The 16,272-nt window shown below is 35.8% G+C and overlaps 1 protein-coding gene across 1 annotated transcript in view; it reads left to right on the top strand.

Moving 5' to 3' along the window:
• The first annotated feature begins 6,029 nt into the window (after window positions 1–6,029).
• Window positions 6,030–16,272, top strand: part of LOC128986707 (copine-8-like) — a 44,359-nt gene continuing 34,116 nt past the window's right edge. The window contains exons 1-6 of the mRNA XM_054407203.1: window positions 6,030–6,445; window positions 10,664–10,805; window positions 11,461–11,586; window positions 13,458–13,609; window positions 14,498–14,703; window positions 15,235–15,317. Of these exons, the coding sequence (XP_054263178.1) occupies window positions 6,375–6,445; window positions 10,664–10,805; window positions 11,461–11,586; window positions 13,458–13,609; window positions 14,498–14,703; window positions 15,235–15,317 (780 nt within the window). The 5' untranslated portion in view covers window positions 6,030–6,374. The remainder of the gene's footprint in view (window positions 6,446–10,663; window positions 10,806–11,460; window positions 11,587–13,457; window positions 13,610–14,497; window positions 14,704–15,234; window positions 15,318–16,272) is intronic.

Below are 16,272 nucleotides of genomic sequence, written 5' to 3'. Positions count from 1 at the left end.
TACCTTCAGGGCTAGGAAAATACTCAACAGATTGAGCCCAATAGCTGTTCTGCCTGTGCATGCACAGTGGCTTCTTTTGCTACTGTGCATCTTTATGTTTAGTTTTTCACTCTCACAATAAATTGTACCTTGGTATGACAAGACAGCTCACATGGCATTCTCACATTTTGTGATATCAGAGGTACCATATATTTAAGCTTGAAAACAAACTTTCAATACTGTATTCACTGACAATCTCGGCACAAACCTGCTGATTAGGCAAATTTCCATTTGCCTGACTGAAATTTCATTACAATATAAAAAAAAAAAAAAAACACAGCAACCCACTGAGCTAAAATTATAACTGGAGGTAGCACTGCCATGGCAGAAGTCTGTCAAAAGCGTGTCGCTGATTTTGTTAGGTTGGTATAGCAGCAGGTTTTTTCATCCAATAACATGGCTTCTACAGGGGTGCCCATCCCCCCCTAGACTCATGACGCACCCCCCCCCCCAATTGAGAAACAGCCCCCCCCCACCATAAATGATGTACACAACAAATGAGAAACATTATTTCCCCGCCCAGCACTATTTGTAAAACTATAAAAGAAGTTTTATAAATTTTATTAGATATTTAAAATTCAAACCAATCTATATAAATAAAGTTATAGTTTTGTCTGTACATTGCTCAGAATTATACATATTTTGGGTTATTTTTACGTTTTATACATTGAAGAAGTTGAAACATGTCTTATCTCAAATTGTGTCCGTCTGTCACGGCCCAGAAGGCATTTTACGCAGCCTACAAAGAAAACTAGAGTACCGATTATGATTATAATGGTTTAATTGTATCCACAGGATTGGCGAGAGTGTCCTTATAGCCATTAAAATATGGCCTCATCATTTTTTAAATAAAATAACGGACGTTCAAAAACCCAATTTTGTGTGATTTTTCTAGTTTATTTTCTCCATGTTTACTACATACGTCATTTATGAAATACTAATAATCTGTTAAAAGAAGACGTCATATATGAAATTACGAACAGCTGTTTTGATAAAGATTCCTTTTTCTAGCTGTCACTGATATGTTTACATCAATGTTGTTTACGAATACTGTATAGGCCCTAACCATTTCCGATCACGTTTGTAAGCAAAACCAAAACCAAGTGAGATTAATAACCGTGTGGCTTTGGCTTACATAACGGGTTTGATTTGTCACGGGTTGGGTACTAATATGTAACTGTAAATTAAATTAAATATAACTAGCCATCATCCAGGTCGGGAACCGGAGATTCGTGTGTATCAAGTTGTACTTGTATTTTGATTACCAGGAAAAGACCGTGAATCAGTGTTGTACAGGACTGGAAAACTTATCTTTCTATATAAATAAAATTAGAGTTTTATAAGTCACCTCAATTTAAAGATTTTTTTATTGCCAGAATATCCATATAGCGTTCGTAACCTCTGCTTAACGAATTGTCAGCGTCTTCCTCTTGATATAACGATCCCCTCTCCCTCCCTTTAGAAACATCACAGCTCCTTTGATGAAAATGAAATGGAAACAACGCTTGCGCCAACAATCGTCTGCTCCGTTTTACGCTTCTGTCTGCTGTGCGCTACAACGTGTTATATAGTTCGATGGTCACAACAGATTTCAGATACTGTACAACAGCTGTGGAATGATGACAATATAATGCTTAGTAAACTGTGATTGAGTGATCAGTAACCATGGTAACTTTAGTAAGGCTGTGATTGGCCAATGAGTTAGTAGGCCTAAATATACAGAAGAACAAAGAAAAAGAATAACAAGATTGTTCTCGTTACATTCTTTTTTAAGAGTGTTTTAGCATAGATAAAACATACTCCCTTAGTAGATTTCCCATCCTTATGGAACAGCTGAAGCCAATTTTATTGTTAGTTCTGTCCGTTTTTCTGTAGAGGTCGTGTTTTGTTTACAATTTGTTTCCCGTTATTACAGCCATTTAAAACCTCGTTTAACCAAATAATACGATCTAATCATAAACAATAACTTGTCCCCTAGTTATATAACCAAACAGTAAAGCACAAATCAAGAAATTAACCCCAAAATAATAGAAACAAAATTTCGTCGACACTAGCGCCCAGTGTGGCGTACATGAACTAGACATGAAAAACGTGCTTCAAAATTTACAATGGGATGAGAAGTCTACTTGTGTTGGTTAGTCTATGGTTTTAGTTATCTCGAAATATAATTTTACACTTTTTTTATCAGACCTACTTATCTATCAATTCTTATGCTGTGATACAGCACCTTGGTAGCCTATATGTCCATCATGAGCAGTACCTTATAACACTTTTTAAAGGTTCCTTTAATATTTACGTTATTTATAGCAATGCAGTGTTTGGCTAGATATTAGCATAGATAAAACATACTCCCTTAGTAGATTTCTCATCCTTATGGAACAGCTGAAGACAATTTTATTGTTAGTTCATGTACGGTTTATGTAGAGGTCGTGTTTTGTTTACAATTTGTTTCCCGTTATTACAGCCTGTTAAAACCTCGTTTAACCAAATAATACGATCTAATCATAAACAATAACTTGTCCCCTAGCTATATAACCAAACAGTAAAGCACAAATCAAGAAATTAACCCTAAAATAATGGAAACAAAGTGTCATCGACACTAGTGCCTTTGTGTCACGTACATGAACTAGACACGAAAAACGTGCTTCAAAATTTACAATGGGATGAGATGTCTACTTGTGCTGGTTAGTCTATGATATTAGTTGAGTTTGAGTTAGCTATAATTTTAAACGTTGCCGTTTGTACAACTGAACCAAGATAAATGATTTGAAAAATTTTAAAATAATAATGTTATTGCACAATAATAATGATTGTGCAATATTGAATTTCGTTTATAAGAATGCAAATCGTAACGTTAATGGCTGTTTACAGCGTTTTAATGGGTTTGTCATCATTCTGTTTTTATACTATAGGCTATTGGATTAACCGTATTTTTCATTACTCCCCCTCCCTATTAACTCAGGTAATCGAGTATCTACACAATAGTGCAAAGTATTATAGCCTATGCTACTTGATTGTATTTGAACTAGCTTTATGTCAACAAATAAGCGTTCTGGGCTAAGTCGCGGTGTAGCTGGACGACTGAGGGACGTGTCTGTAGAGGTCGTGCGGAACGAGGTGAAGCTTGGAGGGGAATAGTGGTGTGGCGGGGGAAGTGTCGCTATGCGAGGCGACGATCGGCTCGTCTCCTACCCCCACCATGGATTTCCCCGCTTTAGACCGTTCCCGCCGAAAATCTCAGGCTTCACCTCGTTCCGCACGACCTCTACATGCGTTATCTTTTATCTATCACATCAGGGGCCCTATTTTTGAAATGGTTGACTGTTGAGTCAATCGTCAGCACACAACTCAACCAACAACATGATTTGGTATTTTTGAAACCCAACCGTTGGGAAGCGAGTTGGGAATCACTAGTTGAGAGACTCGTGGTGGAAATGTAGAACATACGACCGTCAAAAATTCAGATGACGTCATTTTGAACCAATCACAATGCAGAGTTCTTGTGGACTTCAATTTAACCTCTTCTTACTCTAAAATCTGGCAGCTAATCTCAATCTGCCATATTTCGAGACACTGAGGTAAACTGTCAACTCCGTTCTTGAGAGATTGAGGTTATGTCTTGCTTAATCTTAGTGATTGCAAAGTACCTTAACTTAATTAATAAACTAAAGTAAACTAAATATAAAGTAATAAACTTAAGTATAAAAAATAAAATTTACTATGGATGTTTGTTTTAGGGTGTAGCTAATTATAAGTTTAGGCATAGGCTGCACTTTACTTTAGGTCCTACACTCATCCTAAATACATTATTATTTGCTTTCTTCGTCTCTATTTCGGAACACATCACCTTATTTTAGTTTCCTTCATCGGTTTGTTTTATGTTATTTTTAATTGTTTTTTATTTAGGTTAAAGCGGCTATTTGCCATTGCACTGAAAGCATATCGTAACTTAAATTAATTTGATCCCTTTATTAGGTGAATGGTATTGAAACAAACTATGATATTGTTTCTCTCTACCACAATCTTTAATACCTTAAATCACAGGTCTAATAACAATAATTATCTTATAATAAGTTCAATTAGTATGCCTAGTCTATTTCAAACATTCCAACAAGAATAAAACCCTTGATTAAATAGTCTAGTATTGACACAGTAAATAAAATTAAAATGCGATTATTCTACAGAAAACAATCGCATAATTGGGTGCTAATACATTGACAACAAATACATAACCTCTAAATCGCAATTAGTAAATTAAAGCAATAACAAAACAATATGGCGTCGTCTCAAAAAGAGTAATTTTTTGCCGAAAGAGAGGAAGAAGAAAGTGCACTCAACCTTCATTCAACAGCTCGATAGGTGTTGAGTAGTTTTGGTTGTATAAGTCCACCGTCAACCGTTTCAAAAATACGAAACGATTGGAAATAGAATGACTCGACACTCAACTCAACAGTCAACCATTTCAAAAATAGGGCCCCAGTTGAGCCATCCCGTGCGCTCCCTCTTAGATCTCACGTCTTGCTAATCTTGAATAATAACTTTCTACACGAATCCTAAACTATCCTAAAATCCTATTTTAACTAATTGAATTCAATAATATAGCTATTGTCATTAATTAATCCACTTTCTATATGGCGACTTCGTAATATATTTTGGATTGTCGTCACGTTGAACACTGTTGCAATTAGCTTTAGCCACCCCCCCCCCTTTGGAATTTTTGAACCCCCCCCAAGAATTTCAATGACGCAGTCTGCGTCACAGCCCCCCCTTGTGGGCACCCCTGGCTTCTATAACTAGGTTTGCATAGCAGTGAGTTTTTTCATCCAATAAAATGGCTTATTTATCACTCACACCTCACGCAAACATGGCGGCTGGCGACACGCATCGTTGACATTCGAGTGCTACCTCCAGTTAGAATTATAGCTCAGGGACAGCAACCACATAAACACAAACATTTTCCCGTTGGCAGTTCCAAGGGGGATAACAAACTAAAACATACATTTTGTCCTAACAGATGTTTTCTTATGTTTAACAGATGTTTTTGTCAATAATAGCTTTAGAAAACCACCAAACGGCTTTATAAATACCAAATTTTGCAGGGGAGGACCACTGTACCCCACCCTTTCTTTCTTTCTTTGCAAGAACGGGAAACCCTCGTTGTGGCAACAGGCAACCTTTTGATTCCTAAGTGAGCACTTTAACCACTGAGCTAACCAGCTATAGGAAGTTAAACAGTGTTTTTTCTAATGAAATGCAATAGCTTAGTTAAAAAAAAAAATTATCTAAATTTGATGAAAATGGATCCATTAACTAGCGAATCATAACAACAGTTTACTTATTCTCTATAAGAATAACACAAGAGTTTTAAATCAAAAGTTTTTTTTTTACTTTCTCCACAAGCATCAAGCATACGAAATACCTCAAGGTACAAAATTATTTGCTTTTTAAGCTCGAAAAAATTGGAAAAGTGAAAAATGTTATCTTATAAATGCCTAACATGAAAACCCTCAATTTTACCCCATCTAAAACCTCGTTAACGATCATCATGGTGGGTTGTGAACTTACTTGTTCTAATCCATCAAAATTGGATGATTGTTACTTGAGTTATTGACGTTAAGTGGACGGACACACACATATATATATTTTACCCTGTAAATCAGTCCCGGGTTTAGGGCTGATGCAAATGACACATCAATCTTAAAAATCGGTACCACTGTATTTTAAAACTTCCACCATGATTTTAAAATTTAAATTTTGTTAAATAGTTGTACAGTTACACTATTCAAAGTCAGATAATTGTATTGGAGTACAGGATAGCTAAAGGTAATGAAATCAGCAAATAAACTTGACCAAGACAGTTGTCAGTTACTTAGCACACAATAGTACCGGCCTCCATAACTCACACTGATAAAAAAGAGGTGCTTCAAAACAAAACATAGCATAACCTTAAACTTTCAATCTTATCTTTGCTTTGGCTTTGATGTTGTTATTGTTGTTAACTTGTCAGGCTATGTTACATCGATTGCTTATCTGTGGTAATCAAAATACAAACAACACAACTACAGTATTACAGTCAACAGCATCGTTATCGTGTTCTAGCTCATGGTGCTGACTCATATTTACTTTTGACTCACTCTTCGTTGTATATATAAAAACTGTAATTCCTCTTAAATTGTTATGCAAAGTTTAAAAGTTGTTGCATAAGTTAGGTCTAGGCTATGGTCTATGTTATCTGCTTGGACATTTAGGTTCTTTTGATAGCCTAGCTATAGACCATGCCTTGGCTGACAAGAACAGTTTTGCTATAGGCCTAAACATTTTTAAACGTCTTAATCATGGTATCAGTCTTCAAACCAGGTTCTGCTGCTGAGCCTACACTACTAGTTGATCTAACAATTTCATGCAGGTAAGTCTGTGGTAGATGCCTTGGTGTATAACTTTGGTATAGCCTAAAACTCCCATCGTATAAACAAAATATTCTGAGCTAAAAAAGCTAACATTAGGCCTATTTTGAAATAGCCATACTAGGCTAAGTTAAGCTTACTTCACTGTGACAAAAAATTAAAATTATCAACTTATCATTCAAATTGCAGTATTATTTAACAACACGTTCGCTCCGACGTGGCCACCGGTGGCGCACAAATGATATTTCAGTCCAAAGTAAATTTGTGTAGGACACAAATCAGGCTAAGTACCATAGGCAAAAAAAAAAAAAAAAAAACCAAAGTGTGTTCATAAGAATATTTAATTAAGTTAGGCTAGATATAATTCATTAATCAGGCTATCAAATGTAGGTACACGACTTGTACCGTTTCAGGCTACAAAATAAGATAATAATTCCCATTCTAATTAAATTCATGATGCAGGTGGACGCATCAGTAGGTGGGAGGGCGGAGTTGACGTCGATGTCGGCGGCAATCCCAAACCGGGGATCCCCCGAGCTAACCTAACCGTAGCAGTATCACCGCACGCGGCAGCTCATTTCACATAATATTTTCCAGTTGCGCAGGGTTTAAGCTGCGGTAGCATTTTTAGCATTTTGCAATACCTACCTAATACACAACTTAAAAATGCTAACTTAGGCTAGCCTACCTTGTTTTTGCAGGCTATAATTTATTTGTTTTTTTGCAGGCTATAAAGACTTTATTTGTAGCGAATTCACTACAAATAAAATCGTAAGATGTAGGAATATTCAAACATGTAATATTAGCCTACTGGCAAGTTGTTTAAAAATGCTTTTAAAGAATAATATTTTTGCTACAGTCGTCTTAAAGTTTGTGTCATTTTTGCAAAAACAAAATAGATCCCAGCCTAAACCCTGGTTTGTTAAAGTTGGTCCAACACAGTGCGGTGTGATTCAATCATAAATGTAGCATTAAATTTGTTTTCATTTGTTGTACTACATTTTGTGTCGTCAAGTGAAAAGTATTTTTATTTAAACTATAAAAATAATCGGCCAGCTAGTAATTTAGTAATGTGTTTGACATACAGGGTGGCTGAAAAGTATCCTACACCCCCCCTTAACTTTTCAACCATTTGAGATGTTTGAAATCTGTTTGCGGCAACCTTTCTTAGATATGAGGGGCTACAATAACTAGGTGGCGTTCGCAGAGGCATCCACAAAATTGAGCGGAGTCATCAAGGGTTCATATTATATTGCTTTTGTCATACTGCAGTAAAACAGTCGTTTTTTTTTAATGCATGCGTTGCGAGTATCTAAGTAGTTATTTTTAATAATAAGGGAGTAAAAATTGTTTTTAGCATCTATGGAGTAAAAATCAGCTGTTGTCAACTCAGTTGTAAATTTCGATTGTAAACGATTGCATGTATGGAAAATATGTTTCGATTCGTGCTTCGTAATCATTTTAACAAATAGTCTACAGTCTCTTCCTGTAGCATTTTAGCATTGCAGATACATTAATCCATTCCCACACTCAACACTGCTCACCTTTACTACTTCCTTCACCACCCCCTATGCCGTGGACCTGATTCCCTCTCTTCCCATGGCATTTTAGGATTGCAGATACTTTAATGTAATTGCCAAAGACAGTTCCCACACTCTGCACTGCTAGCCTTACTACTTTCTTCGCCATTTCCTACGTCATAGACCCTTTTCCTTCCTTTCTCATAGCATTTAAGTATTACAGATACATTTATCCAACTTCCCAAACGGTTCCCCCACTCTGCACTGCCAGCCTTACTTCCTTCACCACTTCCTACGTCGTGGGGCCTGTTTCCTTCCCTTCTCAAAGCATTTTAGGATTGAAGATACCTTAATCTAATCGTCATAAACAGTTTCCACACTCCGGACAGCTCACCTTGACTACTTCCTTCACCACTTCCTACGTCACGGACCTGTTTCCCTCCCTTCCCATAGCATTTTAGGATTCTAGATACCTTAATCTAATCGTCATTTAAACAGTTTCCACACTCTGGACAGCTCGCCTTGCCTACTTCCTTCACCACTTCCTACGTCGTGGACCTGTTTTCCTCCCTTCCCATAGCATTATAAGATTGTAGATACCTTAATATAATCGTCATAAACAGTTCCCACCCTCCAGACAGCTCACCTTGACTACTTCCTCCACCACTTCCTACATCGTGGACCTGTTTTCCTCCCTTCCCATAGCATTTTAGGATTGTAGATACCTTAATCTAATCGTCATAAACAGTTTCCACACTCCGGACAGCTCGCCTTGACTACTTCCTTCACCACTTCCTACGTCGCGGACCTGTTTCCCTCCCTTCCCATTGCATTTTGAGATTGCAGATACCTTAATCTAATCGTCATAAACAGTTCCCACAGTCCGGACTGCTTGCCTTTACTACTTCCTACGTCACAGACCTGTTTCCCTCCCTTCCCATGGCATCATAGGATTGCAAATACCTTAATTTAATCGTCACAAACAGTTCCCACAGTCATGGACTGCTTGCCTTTACTACTTCCTTCACCACTTCCTACGTCACGGACCTGTTTCCCTCCCTTCCCATAGCACCATAGGATTGCAAATACCTTAATCTAATGGTCACAAACAGATCCCACACCCCGAACAGCTAGCCTTTACTACTTCCTTCACCACTTCCTACGTCGCGGACCTGTTTCCTTCTCTTCCAATAGCATAATATGATTGCAGGTACCTTAATCTAATCGTCATAAACAGTTCCCACACTCCGGACAGTTCACCTTGACTACTTCCTTCACCACTTCCTACGCCGCGGACCTGTTTTCCTCCCTTCCCATAAAAATGTAGGAATGCAGATACAGTAACTTAATCTAATCGCCATAAACAGTTTCCACACTCCAGACTGCTAGCCTTTACTACTTCTTTCACCACTTGATTCGTCACGGACCACCTCGACCTGAAGCTAGTGTCGTCATTTGATTATTTTATGATCCATACCGTTTCTGTTCTAATATCTGTGGAATAATGCTATCAACTATTTCTTTATCTACTGCATTCAAAAGTCAACAGCTGATCTAATGTCTTTATGTGTCAAATACTGCTTCCATAAGGATTCTATTGAAACTTTGAGACCCAGTGGGGCGGATTCCTGAGAGACTTTTTTAACGCCATATAGATGTTGGCACTCACCAAAATGGTCTTTACCACCATGTAAAATTTGAAAACGATTGATTCAGCCGTCTAGGAGGAGTTTGCGTATTACGAAATGCATAAGAGTCGACGTATAAGAGCTTCGCTCAATTATGGTAAATTTTGAAAATTTAAATTTTGGTGTTAGGGGTTGGCCTAGCGGTGGTAGGGAGTACTTAGCTCAAAATTTTTAAATGACAAGTATAGTTGAGTTTGGTATAATTTTACAGGTCTTGACGAAACATAACAATTAACATAAAGAAAATAGAAATCGGACCACTAAAATCAAAATGGCAGTTCAAAATTACTTTTAATAAACATTGACTCAGTCATTTTTAGCTGCTATTTTGTTATTAATAGTCCGATTTCTATTTTATTTATGTTAATTGTTATGTTTTGTCAAGACTTGTAAAAATGATACCAAATTCGACTATAGGGTCCTTGCTATTTGAAAATTTTAAACTACCCCCTATCCCCGCTACCCCTAATGGCAACATTTTCAAAACTGACCATAATTATTGTAGGCCTAGCCTCTCATATCCAAACAAGTTGCTGCAAACCAATTTCAAATATCTCAAATAGTAAAAAAGTTAAAGGGGGTGCAAGTTAATTTTGAGCTACCCTCATGGTTATTTGGATTTGAAACGTTTTAGGGCGCCATTTTGTTATTAGTTGGCCGAATTTGGTCTTCTTTATGTCAATTGTTATGTTTCGTCAAGACCTGTAAAATGATACCAAACTCGATTTTACTTGTCATTTGAAAATTTTGAGCTACCCCCTACCCCCGATAACTTAAGTAGGCTAGTTCTTTTTTAAGCTACAGTATTTTGTACGCTAGAATTGAAGGATAAAATATGTTATTTTCAATGAGCGAAGCAGTAAGTCTTAGTCAATAATAAGCCTATAGAAAGTATAAATCTCGTTTTTTTCTTTCTCCTCATGTTAAATAAATAAATTTACCTCAAAACATGCCACAAGTTAGTGTGTATCAATGGTGAAAATGGAAAATTGAAAGATGAATTCTTTTTAAGGAACCTTCCAGACTGTGATGTTTTCTCAAAATCAGATCCAATGTGTGTGATCTATCTTAAAACTCAAGAGAAAGAAAAATGGCATGAAATTTGTAGAACAGAGGCTATTAAAAACAACTTGAATCCAGATTTCACAACTAAGGTTAGTATAATCTAATTAGCTTTTTGTAATGTTTGTATTCATTGATGCTACCTACTTAGAATGCACAATGTGATGAAAAAAGGCTAGGCTATTTCAAAGGGGAAAAAATCAAGATTTTTTACACATTACATTAAACTTGCAGTTATAAAATTATAAGTCATAATTAAAGTGAAAGAGTTGTTTAAACAGTTTTGTCTCAATGCTTACAAAGGTTCAGTGTACAAATTGTTGTTGAAACAGCCGTTTCAATCCTACAGTATTTTCAAATTTTCAAACCTTGGAGGCTAGGGAGATTGGAGGCTTATGCAAATTATTCTTAATGAACACTTAAGAAACCACAGTGACGACAGATTCGGTGATTGTGGAAGCCATGATAAACAAGCTTTTATAAGGTGGTGTACGATAATATTTAACCACTGGATGGTGTCAAAGACAAAACTTTATGTGTAGAAAAAGTATTCCTTCACACAGCATTTATAGCACTGAATCAATTCACTTTGGGGTCAAGGCTTGCAAACTACCGGTGGCTGAAGTAGTCCTCTTGGTAAAAAGTTAGCCTACTTTAAAACTTGTTTAGTACTACTCAAGTAAAAAGTGATATACCGTATACCGGTATCAGTTTACACTTTGGAGTTTTAAACTTGATTTTTTACAGGTTAGACTTGAGTACAGATTCGAAATCCAACAAAATCTAAGATTTGAAGTGTACGACATTGATTCAACATCACTTTCCCTTGTAGATCATGATTTTCTGGGATACTGTGAGTCAACACTGGGCCATGTAAGTTGTTTCCCTTTTCGGGAAAATTTAAATCATCGGCTAAGTTGAGACAATCAATTTTGGATGTTGTATGGGTACCGTCTCACCATTCTTAAAAGGAGAATAACTTTTTGTAAATTTAGTCTGTTACTCAAGTATTTATTTAAAGAAATATCCTAAAGAAATATACTTTTGAAAAGTTCTATATAGGCATCTGTTGCAGTCTGTTTTTGGTAGTCAAAGGCAGGGTGCACACTGGAGAAACCCGTTTCAGGAAACTGGTTTCATCAAATTGGTTTCAAGGAAACCATTTCTTTAACAAATGCACACAGAAGAAACGGGATTCTATCAGTTTCATGATATGAGTTCGGATTATGATTATGTGACTATATTGGTGGTGGCTTAAGAAAACGAAAAGAAGGAAATATTGCGTTAACATGTTGATTATGGATGGTCAAACACAGTACTTACATTGTAGCTCGTTAATTATTCAGTGATCCTGTAACATTTTTAGATTTTTTAGAATGCCAAAGCCTCTTTTTGAATGTTTGGTGAAATTACTTGACTCACTAATAAAAAAGAAGGACACCAAACGGAGGCTATCTCTGAGTGCTGAGGGAAAATAACAATACACTGAGGTAAGTCAATAAAACCGATAGAAACGTGAAACTGAAGCCTATACGAAATCTGTTTTTTGGATTTCATGTAAACCAGTTGCAAGAAACAAATGAAATTACAGTTTCATGCAACGCAGTGTGCACTGCCCTGTGTTAAGCTAATCCATCTGTTGCGAGCAACTATAGTTTCACGTTTCATGAAATTGGTTTCCTGAAACAGATTTCTCCAGTGTGCACCCTGCCTAACATTTTTTTTAAATTCAATCAGGCAAATGTAAATTCAACAGTTGTTATCGAGAGGCTGAGTGAGGATGGGTTTTGATGAAAACCCGAAATATACCACTTTTTTTGTAGTTGTGTATTATTTAGTAATGGTTAACCGTCAAACAATGAATAATAGTCTAACATTGATATTACATTGAAACACAATCACCATGCTGTGTGTTTTACCTGGTTTACTTACCTGAACATGAGGGAAGGATGGGTATTAGACTGGAGTGAAACGCCTTTACAATTTACAATAATTAGACCAGCTCTGCAACAGAAAATTTGTTAAAAACCCATTGATCAATGACTGAGTTCAGTATCAAGTAGTCAAAACAACTGGCTTTGCTCAGGACCAAACTGGCGACCTTTTGTATATGAAGCAACCACAATCTGTTGCAAATTGAATCTGTTTGTTACTGCTACAGTGGAACCTTGATAAGAATACCGTCGATAACAAGTCGCCCTTGATAACAAGTGTCATTTTCAAATCCCCTTAAAATTATTTTACCCCTAGTCACATGTTATTACAAACCTCAATAAGAAGTCAACCTTGATAACAAGTCTTATTTGACAATCCCCATGAGAGTCTTGTTATCAAGGTTCTACTGTAGGCTATAACAAATTGCAAATTAAATCACCAGTAGCCTATATGGCTACTGGTGATTGAATTTGCAAAAAAAAAAAAAATACATTTGAAATATTAATTTGAAAATATTTGATAAATACATTTACTCTTTATAAAGAGTAAATGTATATTTAGCAGTCTGCTCTTGAGACTTGTTCAGATTTCGTTTACTGATTTTAACAGTCATACAGGTTTTAGCAAAGTTTATGTTTGTAGTAAGCAAACAACTACCTAATGTAGCCTAGGTCTAACTACATTAACTTAAGTAGTACAGTAAATGTGAACTAACTGCAGGGGTCACTAATTGAATATGCAAACCAACGTTATTCTCGAATCCATTTGACTGGCTTTGCTCTATCACTATTAAAAAAAAACTTTTTTAGTTGGTGTCCAACGTCAATGCAAAATTGCCTCTGAAGAATCAATACAACAAGGGTTTGGTTTTGGTTACGTCTGAAGAATGTGGCATCAATAAAGATGAAGTTACCTTGAAGTTTCATGGAAGAAATCTAGACAGGAAGGATTGGTTTGGCAGGTAACTTGACAACTACTTTTAAACTGTACATAATTCAAAGTTGTGTGGTTTTGTTCTATGTTCACTCATAGTTTGATCATTCTTTTACAGCCAGGTATAGGCCTATTTTATTGGCTTAAGCTAAAAATACTTAAGTTTATATGTTGGATTTTAACACAATGGAATCTCAATTCTACGTAACTGAAGAAGTAGGCAGCAGATAATCTATCGTTGAAAATCCACAGATAAATCTTTGAACATAATTCATATAGGCCTAGCCTAAGCTTTCAACCTTTTTTGACATAGGAGTCTCAATCTTATCAAATTGAGACATAAACTGTAATAGTTATTATTGCAATTTTAACATCAGAACAACATGCAGAATATATTGTAATGTAATGCTTGTTTAGCAGACCTACATGTTTTGTGTCATTAGTATACTGTTTCAATTTTCATATTGTTAATATTCTGTATTCTGACTGTGCAAGAACAATGAGGTATTTGCTGCTTGTACTATTTTTGTAATAAATAAATTGTATATCATATAAAAAGTCTCATTTTCTTTCAATAACAATAATTGAGGTTCTCAGTTATCCTTGGTAACTCTCTCGATATAAACAAATAACCTCTTATATTGACTCAACTGAGTGTAAAGTACTATATCTGGTAAGCTAATGTCAGTTTTGCACTTAAAAACTTCATTAAACAATTTAATTTACAGTCCTTTTTTGAACCCAATATTGCATTTGTCTTAAAAACAAAAAGAAATATTAATCAGAGGAATTTATTCCCCTCATATCAAAGTGAAACTTTGATGTCGAATCAGGCTTTCTTATTGCAGGAATTAGTTTATTGATATCCACAGTAAAAGTATTGAAAACTAATATTTATTGTTTTAATTTTGTTTAGCTCAGATCCATTCTTAGAGTTTTGGAAAGTCTTTGAAAATGGAGAATATAAAATAGTTCATCGCTCCGAGGTGGTTAAGTGGAATTTGAACCCCCATTGGAAAACATTCACGTTGCCAGTTTATACATTGTGTGGCAATGACAATGACCGAGACATACTTGTGAAGTGTTATGATTGGAACAGAAGTGGAAATCACAGCTTCATCGGTATGCTTTTAGTGTTGTATTTTATAAATCTACTTAACTAAAATGTGTTAAACTTGTAGTGCTGAACACAATCAACTTAAAATTAGTCTTTACCTATAATAGTTGACTATTTAAAGACTATTTAATGTTTATTGTGTTCAGCACTATTGTGTGTTTAAAATACCGACCCTCAATTCCTCAAAACCTAATACCAGTTGTATCAAGCTATAGTCAATTCTTGATACCTCGAGGGGGTAAATATTAAGGCTGATAAATTAGATCTTAACTTAAAGTAGGGCACTAGTTTAACTAAAATGGATACTTAAACTGTTAAAATGGAAAAGCGGCTTTATATATTTGTATACTAGAACACATCACTCTGAAATTCCCTGTAGGTCCCAGCAAAGCTTAATATAATTTAGTCTAATATTGGCTTTACATAAATGTTTTACATACCATACTTAAATCTACCCTATACTTTATGGTGGTTTTTATTTTGACCTGTTAACCAACACAAGTGACTTATCACATGTTTGTTCCCTGATTACCCAGGCGAGTGTCATGTGACGATGGCAATGTTGAGCAAAGGTCCAGGTCCAGCCACTGTCTTCCATCTCATCAACTCTCACAAAAAGGTAAACTTTTGTGGGGGTATTTTATTTTAATCCAAATGTTTTAAAAATAATTTTGACATGTTATGATGTGGGATTTCCCCTGAACTGGTTAGCACTAATAAAATGGTTTTGAATACCTTCAGTCACCAATTCAAATTAAGTCGGCTGTTGCGACCTAGGTTTCGGCACGAAGTTGTACCATCATCAGGTGGGCCAGTTTTGAAATCTTCAGTCCAATGGTCATCGTTTGGTTAAAACTACTAACAATAGACAATAGACATGATACATGATACATGATCTCTACGTCCGTACAGGTCAGGGTTAATACAAAGAATAACCAACTTAATACTACCTAATTTTTGTCATCGTCAAGGTAACTGTCTATGTCCTGTAAACTTAACTCCACTAGATATTTTTTTAATTCTGATTTGAATTTTGTTAAGCTCTGAATTTCAAGTAATTTTTTTCGGTAGGGCCTGGTACAATTTCATTCCCATGTAATCTGGTTTGTGTTCAAATTTTGGGAGTTTCCATTCCTTTATTTCAATTCCTTTATTCCTTTCATTTCCAATTTCCAATTTTCCTCATTCCCTTTCAATTCTTTTATTACAATTTCATCAAGAAATGTTACAGCATCAAATTTAAATGTATAAATAACAGTTTACAACATATGACACAAATACACACACAAACACATATACATTTAACGAATAATACCGGTATCAGAAAGACAACATTATTGTAGGTTCACCGGACGCAACGGGTGACATCCAAGCCGCAACTAACTAGATTGTTCAATTAGTCTATCTGACCTTTGTCCTCGGTATTTGTATATGTTTTGATCATTGTCCAATAGGATGCGTCAGTGTTGCTTGAGTTTCAATTACTTACTTACTTACTTACTTACTTACTTACTGATGGGGCGTCACAAATCTCAGTCGATTTTTTGCCTCGTAGATTAGCCGCCTCCACTCTT

This window comes from Macrosteles quadrilineatus, unplaced genomic scaffold, assembly GCF_028750875.1.
Source record: "Macrosteles quadrilineatus isolate MER2022 unplaced genomic scaffold, UCM_ALF_1.0 Scaffold_1__1_contigs__length_201487025, whole genome shotgun sequence".
NCBI classification, from domain to species: domain Eukaryota; kingdom Metazoa; phylum Arthropoda; class Insecta; order Hemiptera; family Cicadellidae; genus Macrosteles; species Macrosteles quadrilineatus.
This window is presented reverse-complemented; position numbering and strand designations above follow the sequence as displayed.